The sequence below is a fragment of the Nannospalax galili genome, unplaced genomic scaffold (genome assembly GCF_000622305.1).
Source record: "Nannospalax galili isolate Female #2095 unplaced genomic scaffold, S.galili_v1.0 scaffold278, whole genome shotgun sequence".
In the NCBI taxonomy this organism is placed as follows: Eukaryota; Metazoa; Chordata; class Mammalia; order Rodentia; family Spalacidae; genus Nannospalax; species Nannospalax galili.
Genome location: NW_008347536.1, coordinates 2,140,086 through 2,149,981, shown reverse-complemented (window position 1 = coordinate 2,149,981; position 9,896 = coordinate 2,140,086). Strand labels below are relative to the sequence as shown.

The 9,896-nt window shown below is 36.2% G+C and overlaps 1 protein-coding gene across 1 annotated transcript in view; it reads left to right on the top strand.

Moving 5' to 3' along the window:
• Positions 1 to 9,896, top strand: part of Tmem135 (transmembrane protein 135) — a 272,569-nt gene that overhangs the window by 56,173 nt on the left and 206,500 nt on the right. Inside the window, exon 4 of the mRNA XM_008844130.3 lies at positions 9,232 to 9,265. Within this exon, the coding sequence (XP_008842352.1) occupies positions 9,232 to 9,265 (34 nt within the window). The remainder of the gene's footprint in view (positions 1 to 9,231; positions 9,266 to 9,896) is intronic.

Genomic DNA, 9,896 nt, shown 5'->3' with positions numbered 1-9,896 from the left:
GCATCTGAGCATGAATACAAACTCGTCAGATAGACAGCCTTCCTCTCCCACTAGAGGCTCCATACTCTGCCATCCCTGTCACTATCCACTGTGTTGTCAGCACCCTATGCGTGTATTGCCTGCATGTAGGTACGTGCACCTGTGTCATGGAATGCCCATGGAGGACAGAAGAGGCTGTTGGATCCCCTGGAACTGGAGTTATGGACAGTTGTTAGCTGCCATGTGGGTGCTGGGATTTGAAGCTGGGTCTTCTACAAGAACAACCATGTTCTTAACTGCTGAGCCACCTCTCCAGTATTATGCATTTTTATGCTTTCTGTTTATATAGTCTGTATTTTCAATTAATTCCAAGCATTTGTATCTTTGTCTTGAAAATATTTTTTTTTCAAATATCATGTAGATGCATCTTTTTAAAACATTCTGATTTTTCTTTTTAATTAGATTTTTAATTATATTATTTCTTCCATTCATATTTAGTTTATTGATGGGGTAAATTAGGTCTGCTATTTTGCTATTTTTTTCATTTTTGTGTTCTTCCTTACTTTGTATTATTAGACTTTAAAAAATATTTTAGTTGTGTTTTCTATTTTTGCTTGCTCTGTAACTACAATATACATCTTTAGCTTTTTAGCCTCTTGTGTTCATATTTTGCCATCTCACAAAATGTAGAAATCTGTGAAAGTCTAGTTTAGAAGCTGCTGGTTATAGAATATTTAAAATTACTATTTTTCATCCTCTACGATATTAACATTAGTTGAACTACAGGAACACCAAAGTAAAATGTATAAACATAGGAACAGCATAACTTCTTTGGGCATGTAGAGAGATTATTTGGACTATGGTGGTGGTAGGATTTGGGTTACTAGTTTGATTCTTATTTTATATTCACCTTGATAGGTGAATTTTTTTTTTTTTTTGCATCTTCTGCTTTTGTTTCCTATTAGGTTTTTTGAGTTAGTGTTTTTGTTCTTCATCACTCATTCACAGAAAATTTCTGGTGTTATAGATTATGACCTATTCTCAATATTAGTTGAAATGTTTTTATTGTTTAGAGGCAATCAATTATTTTTTCTTTTTAACTGCTGTTGTTATTGAAAATTTTGGGGAGTCCCACCAGAGTCCCCTTCATACCAGGGAAATTGGGATTCCCTCTTGAAGTTCTTTGTTTCATTAGTAGCAGAATTTAATTCTCATTAATAAAAGAATTTAAGGATGGACTCAAACAGAAGGCCAAGGGCAGTTTTATTAGAGGTAAAAGAAAGACCCCAGGGCAGACAAGCTGTAAATCCTGGCACATGCCCTGGAGAAGGAAAACAGAGAAGAGGAAGAGAGAAAACCATGCAGTTTTTTTTTTTTTTTTGGTGAATTTTTGTGTATTTTATACAGAATATCTCAAAGAATGTTAATCATCTTTATACCCCCATCCCCACTGGCATGCTCCCACAGCCTCCGCACTGGAACCCATATACTCTGTCAACCGTATTAAGGCTCAATGTGTCAAGTCAGTGTCCCCAGATGTTCCACTTGAGGTCTAGTCAGCCTATCTAGAATCTCTTGTTTTAGGAAGATGAACTCTTCCTCACCTGGCTCTAATCAGCTGCCAGTGTTTCCTCAGCTAAGATTGGGGTCTACTGTTCATTTTCCCAGTTCTATGTGGGTTATTTGTCTGCCTGAGTTTGCATGGGATTTTTGTATGCTGAACAATTGCCATAGAATCATATGGCCAGGGTCCCAGGAGCTTGTAGAACTCTGTTTCCATATGGTTGTGCACCTCCATATTAAACTTCATCTACCTAGGGCTCAGGGACCATCCCAGAAGAGGGGGCGGAAAGATTGAAAAAACCATGCAGTTTTAAGTAAGGCAGCATGGAGGCAGCCCCATGACAGGGAAGGGAGCATTAGAAAAAGAGTGAAGAAGGCCAGAGTGTCAGCAAAAGCATACTTAGGCTGGGGCCAGCATCTGAAAGTAAGAGAAGAAAAAGAAAAAGATAAACCTTTCCGAGTCAGGACCCAGAAGGTTGGACAGACCCCACAGAACATCATGGTGGCTTATAGGGTAGGAATTCTGGGTAGGAAAAGTACATTATCTCATTGAAGAGCTTATTATTCCTCCTATTCTGTAGTGTGACTTGAGATGAACCTGCCAACTGAGGGGTGGTCCTGCCTTCTGAGTGGTGGTCCCTCTGGGAGGTTTGATATGCCCAACAAGAATGTGAGGTCTTTATGTAGGCCAGAAATTTTATTCTCTTGACCAGAATACAATAGTTTTCCCTTAGTGGACCTTTACTGTCTGTCACTGTCACACCAGCAGAAGAAATGACAACAGGAGGAAAATTGTTCTTGTCCTTGATGTGATTTTAATGAATATAAACTCTGTGGTATGGGAAATAGTTCTGTAGGGTTTTCTGTTCAGAGTTACGGATGTGCATGCATGTCAACCACAATGGGTTGGGTCTTGTTAAAAATTCTATGGTCTTTTTTTTTTTTTTTTGGTAAGAGTTAATTGGTCTCTGGGGCTGGAGAGATGACTCAGCGATTAAGAACACAGGTTGTTCTTGCAGAAGACCCAGGTTTGAATCCCAGCACCCACATGGCAGCTAACAACTGTCCGTAACTCCAGTTCCAGGGGATACAATGGCCTTTTCTGTCCTCCGTGGGCATTGCAAGACATGGGTGCACTTATCTTCATGCAGGCAATACACTCATACACATGAAATAAAAATAACAAATAAAATATTAAGAAAAGAGTTAACATGGTCTCTCATTTTGCTCTGAAAAATATTTTACTTGCTAACAATTTATATCACTATTTTATTAAGTGTCAAGATAGTAGATTATAAGTAATTTACAAAGACTGAATTTATGCATTCTTTAAAATCATTGTATCTAATGCTAAAATAAAACCCATGTTATTGTAATTGCTCTTTTAGAAGGAAGGTGAGCTTGTAGTTAGGGCTTTATTTAGTTCACAGAGAAATCAATGCTGTGCTGGTGGAAGGGCCAGTAGGCAGCTGGAAATGTGAGTGGACTCTGGGGAAAGGTGGTGATAAATACAATTGGAAGTTCTTGCTTCTAGGTGGTCATTGTAACTGTGGCTACACTGGCATAGGAAAGCACAGAAAAGGGGATGTCTGGTGGATTTGAAGGCTGGGAGTCAAGAGCGTGCAGTTCAGTTTTTGCTCTATAAATATCAGTAATATCTTTGAAAGAGTGGAAGACATAAGTTGTGCTGAAGTAATAGTTTTCCCCCCTCAAAATAGCAAATAGTGGGTGTCCTGAATTTTTAAACCTCTAAAGTTGTATTTAATAGTCAAAATTGTACCCTTAATATGTATTTAGTGTAATTAATTTTGCAAAGTACGTTTAGCAAGATGAAAACATGGAATGTGAATCTTTTATCTATGTTCTTTGTATACAGTAGATATCTAAAAATACGTTTTCATCTATATTCATTTAACTGTCTTTCCTTCTTATCGTCTCCCTGCCCCTTATCCGTGTAGTCTTCCATCCCATCCATCCATGTATGCATGCATCCATCCACTCCTCCTTCCAGAACTAAGTATGCTTTGCCAATTAGTTCCTGATACCTAGGAAGAGGGAAGCTTACTTGGTCTTAATCACACTACTATGAGCTTCTGAGAGAGCTTTGAAGTTGTTTCCAAGGCTGCTTTAAAAATTTGTGCCACAAAGAACTGGGATCATCTTATCTCAGCTGGACACACTGGTAACATCTAGCTTATCCCTAGGAAGGCTGTTAAGAACTCGTCTTTTCTTTCTTTTTCTAGGAAGTGCTTTGTTACTCAGATAGTTGTTCTGAAGGATTTGGTTTTTTTTTTTTTTTTAGAATTGCCATGGAATTTGCTTTGATATTTTGCATTACTTTAGACAAGTTAAAAACCACAGAATATTAAAGATGGCTGGCAGTATAATAAAAATACAAGTGAAGTGCAAAAAAAAAGATGGATTAAAATAAAAATTGCATTTTCATTTTAAGCATGCTCGGGTTGAGTTATTAAGCACTATAGTAGTTAAGAAATATCCAAGCAGACATGACAAAAATGAATGAAGTATGTAATATGCAAATCAAAGGCCTTTGTGGGTGTGGTCTGTAAGTTGTTGACATGTTTGTGTTTCAGTGACAAGACCTTGCAGCCAGTCTTCTGCAGTCTTTACCCTGTTTAGTGTACTGCAGCTCATAGAATATGGTCATGCATTCTTTCTTTAGATTGAAAGTTTATTTTGTTAGTCCTGTACCTTAGGGAAGTATTTATTTTCTTCTAAAACATTACTACGAAATAAAATTCACTATATCTTTTTTTTTTTTTTCCTTTTTGGTATTTTTGAGACAGGGTCTCCCTGTAGCCCCAGCTGTCCTGGAACTCACTATGTAGACCAGGCTGGCCTTGAACTCAGAGATCTGCCTGCCTCTGCCCCCCCGAGTGCTGGGACTAAAGGTGTGCGCTACCACACCCAGCAACAATTTAATAAACTCCTTTTTTTTTGTCTTTTTGAGACAGGGTCCCCCTGTAGTCCCAGCTGTCCTGGAACTCATGATGTAGACTAGGCTGGCCTTGAACTCACAGAGATCTGCCTCCTGAGTTCTGGGATTAAAGGCGTGCACCACCATGCTCGGCTAAAAGTCATTATATCTTAAAGGAGTTTTCCAGGATGATTAAGTAGCATTTCTTAATAGAGTTACAATATTTAGGAATTTTCCCTTTATTTTTGTTTTATCTGCACTTTCTTCTTCTTTGTAGAACATGTGATATGCATATTTACTACGTATATATAAGATATATAAACATTTAGAATTTAGAGGTTACATTGTACTTGCTGTACCTCCCAGTAACCTCACTTATGAAATGAATTACATAGTATAATATAGTATCAAATCCTTGAAGATTTGTGTACCAGTTTCAAAATGTAACATCCGTGTTTGCTGATTAGAAATGATAGTGGAGCCTGGCGTGGTGGTGTATGTCTTTAATCCCAGCACTTGGGAGTCAGAGGGAGGCCAATCTCCGTGAGTTCAAGGCCGGCCTGGTCTACATAGCGAGCTCCAGTACAGCTGGGGCTTCAGGAAGACCCTGTCTCAAAAAAGCCAAAAAAAACCCCACCAAAAAACAAAACAAAAAACCCCCAAAAAACCCGAAATGATAATGGTAGTGTTATTAGAAAACATTAATGTTTAGGATTTGAACAGGATGTGAGGATGTTTTTTAATCTGCTAAAATGTTATGCAGCATTTAATAATTATACTGTTTTCTTGCAGGAATGTTAATACTGTGATTTATGTAGTTAGTTCCTGCAGTAGTTTTTAATATAGTCACTTAAATATTGCATGTTAGTTTGAGATTCCTCTGAGAGCAAGAGCAAGCGAGCAAGTGAGGGAGAGAGAGATTTACATTTTAAGGAAACACTTGACTGTTTCTTGCTTTCTTTTGTGCGATTTAAAAAGTAAGTTATTGTCTTTGCCCTGCCCTCATAAGCTTCTGCTGCCTTCTGCTGTAAAGTGATTTTCTCTTCCTTCCCCATTTCTGTTGCAACCATCTTTGAAGCTGTGACTTGGTGTTGAGAGATTTGCTTGCGGGGAAAGGAATGCCCCCGAGTCTTCAGATTTAACCTAGATATAATCATGTGTTAAATAACACAGTGGCACTTAATTGAAATTTGAGGTTCTTGTGATATTGAACATCATTGGAAAGTGATAAGGAAGTCACTGTTATGTAGCTATATAATTGGTATCTGTACAGAAGATGAAAAGACTGCACCAAGAAAGGCCTATTAAAAATGTGATCCAGCCCATCATGCTGTTAATGCTCTCTTGCTATCGTTCCCGAAGTGTTGACTGTCAGATTGGGAAAAGGCTGGGAAGGGGGAGTTTAGGGAAAGCCGAATTTAGGGAAGGATAAATTGAAACTTGAGACCAGAATAGAGCATAAGTTAATATTAATACACTACTTATATTTTCACAAAAGTAAAAGTATATCAATGCACAGAAGTTTGTTGGGAGACCATATTAACCAAGCCAATGAGAAGGTTCTCTGCAGGAGAAGCAGGAGATTGAATATAATCTGAAACTTCAGTCATATGATTTTTATTGACAGTTGATTTTTGTACCTTTATACTTTTTAAAAAATTATTTATTTATTTGTATGTGTGTGTGCGCATGTGTGTGTGCATGCGTGTGTGCATGGGTGTACATGTGCGTGTGCATGTGTGTGGTGTGTTTGCTACTGTGTATGTGTATGGAGATCAGAGAACAACTTGAGAGTCAGTTTTCTCTTTCCACAATACGGACCTAGGGATTAAATTCAGGTGGTTATGCTTAACTTTTACCTGCTGAGCTATTTCCCCCATTTATTTATTTTTACTGTATTTGTGAAGTTTATTCTATTTTTCATTATCAGTAATGTTCAGTATTTTTATTAATTAAATTTTTTTGCCAATTTCATTTATGGACATAATACTTTCTGATTTATACTTTTAAGGACACCTTTTAATGTCTGATTCTCCATCTTTATAGAATAAAGATAATAAGGATAAGAAGATAATAGTATATGATTCGTAATGGGCAATTGGGAGCACAAAATCTGATTTCCTGTTGATTACACCTTGTATATAAGGGTAAGGTAATCTGAGCATTCTTGAATGTTTGCTAATAAATTTGAATCATGAATTGCCCTTCCCATTCTAGTGGCTAATTGTCTTTGGGTTGTATGTCTGAAACATGTTTACATTATGCTCATTTTGAAGGCTGAAATCCTTGAAACGCTGTGTGTGTCTGATAAGTCCATAGCCATTTGCTTTGCGTTGATCAGATGCCAGATGCTGTTGCATACCCTGGAAGGGTAAAGGTGCACAAGCCAATCTTTGACCCATAGATAGAGGTAAACAGGTTTGTTGCCAGATAGATGTTGATGATAGTGATAAGACTGGCTAGGTTGGGGCAGGAGAGGTGGTTCAGCAGTTAAGAACACTGTTCTTGCAGAAGACCAGGGTTCAACCCCCAGCACCCACATGGCAGCTAACAACTGTCCGTAGCTCCAGTTCCAGGGGATCTGACAGCCTCTTCTGTCCTCCACGGGCATTACACAACACGGGTGCACTTACCTACATGCAGGCAATACACTCATACACACAAAATAAAAATGTTTTGATTGAGGTCAGTGGGACAAATGTTCTTAAAATAAGCATTGTGCCTTAGTTTAGTTCATAAAGGAATGTATTATTAGGTACTGTCACTGAAAGTTCAAAAATATTTTTATTTTCGGATGTATAATTAGTGGATACTATTTTTCTGCATTTGTAACTAAATTTTAATAAAATATTATTTGAGAAGTATTTAATTTACATACTTCTGTATATGATTGTGCCTCTTGAATATTAATTTTTCATTACATGATTTATTAAATAATATTAGAACATCTTTAACATATAACTTAATAGGAACTGGGAAGATTGGAAACGATTAATAACAATTACATTCCATATTAAGATATCATAGAAAAGATGATTTAAAAGGGGACTTTGTAGATATAGATCATCTTGCTAGTGATTTAAAATTACATTCATTGATTCAGTAATTGTGTGTGTGTGTGTGTGTGTGTGTGTGTGTGTGTCTGCGTCTTTTTTTTTTAAGAGCTATAGATTCTGATGTTTTGCTGAGGAGCATTAGGAGCAGCCGATGAAGAGAATTGCCGAGAGTACACCACACTGGAGTGGGGATATCCTTATTCTTTGAGCCAAAGTAGACTGAATAATTATGTTTTATATATACTGAAAACAAATTATGCTGAAACAATACTTTTTAAATTTAAAAATTGCCAACAGAATACCAATTCTTTCTTCATTTTAATGGTAAAATGCCAGAAAACTAGAGAATGAAAATTAGCTTTAGAACTCTGTTTTCCTAAATTCACTTCAGTAGTGTTCAGTTAAGTCACACTGCCTCCATGTGGTTTTGGAAACATTAAAACTCTTAGTAAGCCATTTTAAGTAATGAACAGCAAAGAATACATATGATTATGTCATCAAGAAAATTGCCTTCGTAATATTGGTATGTAGACCTGGTATGCTATTTATATGAAAGTGATTTGACATTAGTCAATTGTTTTATATATGAAGTTTCTTTTTCCTTTGATTTCTTAAACTGTAAACATTCAAACCTGAATGAGGTCTTACAATTTTTAGTTTATTATTCGTACTTTTCCCCATAACTCTTAAAATAACAGACCTTTTTCCTAGGGAATACAATGTTTCATTTATTTCTCAAATGCAGTACAGTATTATCTTTGAGATTTTGACTGAACTTTCCTTAAATAAGTTTGATAAAAATATTTTTCTGTAAAGTATTTATAGGTCTTTTCTTTTGGTATTAGAAAATTCCCTTATAATTTTATAAAAATCAGATGATTTAGTGTGACTTGTAATGACATCGAATGAAATAAACAATTGCTTGTATGTGAAATAAAAAGAAAACCCGAGTCTTTGAATAAACCTACATTTAGTTAGAATTATTCTGGACTGGATTTTTTTTCAAGATATATTATTTGGAATTTCTTATTACTGAATTTTGAATCCTCTAGCATAATCTATGTATAGTGATGCATATAGGTAGTACCAGCTACTCGGGAGGATTGCTTCAATCTAGGTGGTAGGCCAGTATGGACAATACAGAGAGATTCCATCTCAAGAACAGTCAGACAACAAACAAACAATAAAAAAACCAAAGGAAAAAATCAGATCCCGACAAAACACAAAACAACAATAGAAAACTCTAACATAGACTAATTATACTGGTTCCCTAATAACCAATAACAAAGCAATAATAATTTAAAATAATTAATGACAAATAAGCAGATTCTTCTCACTTATCAGAATGATTTATAGGATCTATTTAGGTTCAATTCTTCTTAGAGCATTAAAAGGATAGTTCAGGCTGGGTGTGGTGGCACACGCCTTTAATTCCAGCACTCAGGAGGCAGAGGCAGGCGGATCTCTGTGAGTTCAAGGCCAACCTGGTCTACATAGTGAGTTCCAGGACAGCTGGGGCTACAGGGAGACCCTGTCTCAAAAAGACCTAAAAAAAAAAAAAAAAAGGATAGTTCAACACAATCTACTCATTTTTGATAATTCTTTTTGCCAGATTTATGAAAAAATTTAAAGTAATTATAAAGCCAGATCAAAGCTTAATCTTTCTTTCTTTTCTTTTTTTAAAATTATTTGCAGGAGAGGGCTGCTCACAATTTATATGGCCAATTTGGTAAGTAGTGTTCTATTTTTTCTTTTAACTTTTAAAGTTTTCCCACAGGCCTTTGTTTTTGTTTGTTTGTTTAATGGGAAAAGGAAAAACTAGTTGAATTTGAGAATATTTTCTGTCTGTGTTTTAAAGGCTAGAGTTGACTACTTGGGAGAACCTTCCTATGTAGTTTGTTTCTGTCATAAGAATGATTCATTTATTTTAGAAGGGAATGACCCACTACCATTTGCCCTTTGTGATTCTTTTCTTCCTGAAATTAAATCTTCTGTGATTCCTTCCTTCCTTCCTTCCTTCCTTCCTTCCTTCCTTCCTTCCCTCTCTCCCTCCTTTTCCTTCCATCCTTCCTCTCCTCTCCTCTTTTTTTAACATTAGCATATTAAATATGGGTCTGTTATGACATTTTCATTCCTATGTGTCATTCATTATTCATTATCTATCTATCTATCTATCTATCTATCTATCTATCTATCTATCTATCTATCTATCTATCTATATCTATCATCTATCTATCTATCTATCTATCTATCTATCTATCTATCTATCTATCTATCTATCATCTATCTATCATCTATCATAATCTATCCATCCACCCACCCGTCTATCTCTCTCTCTCTCTATCATCATCACCTACCTA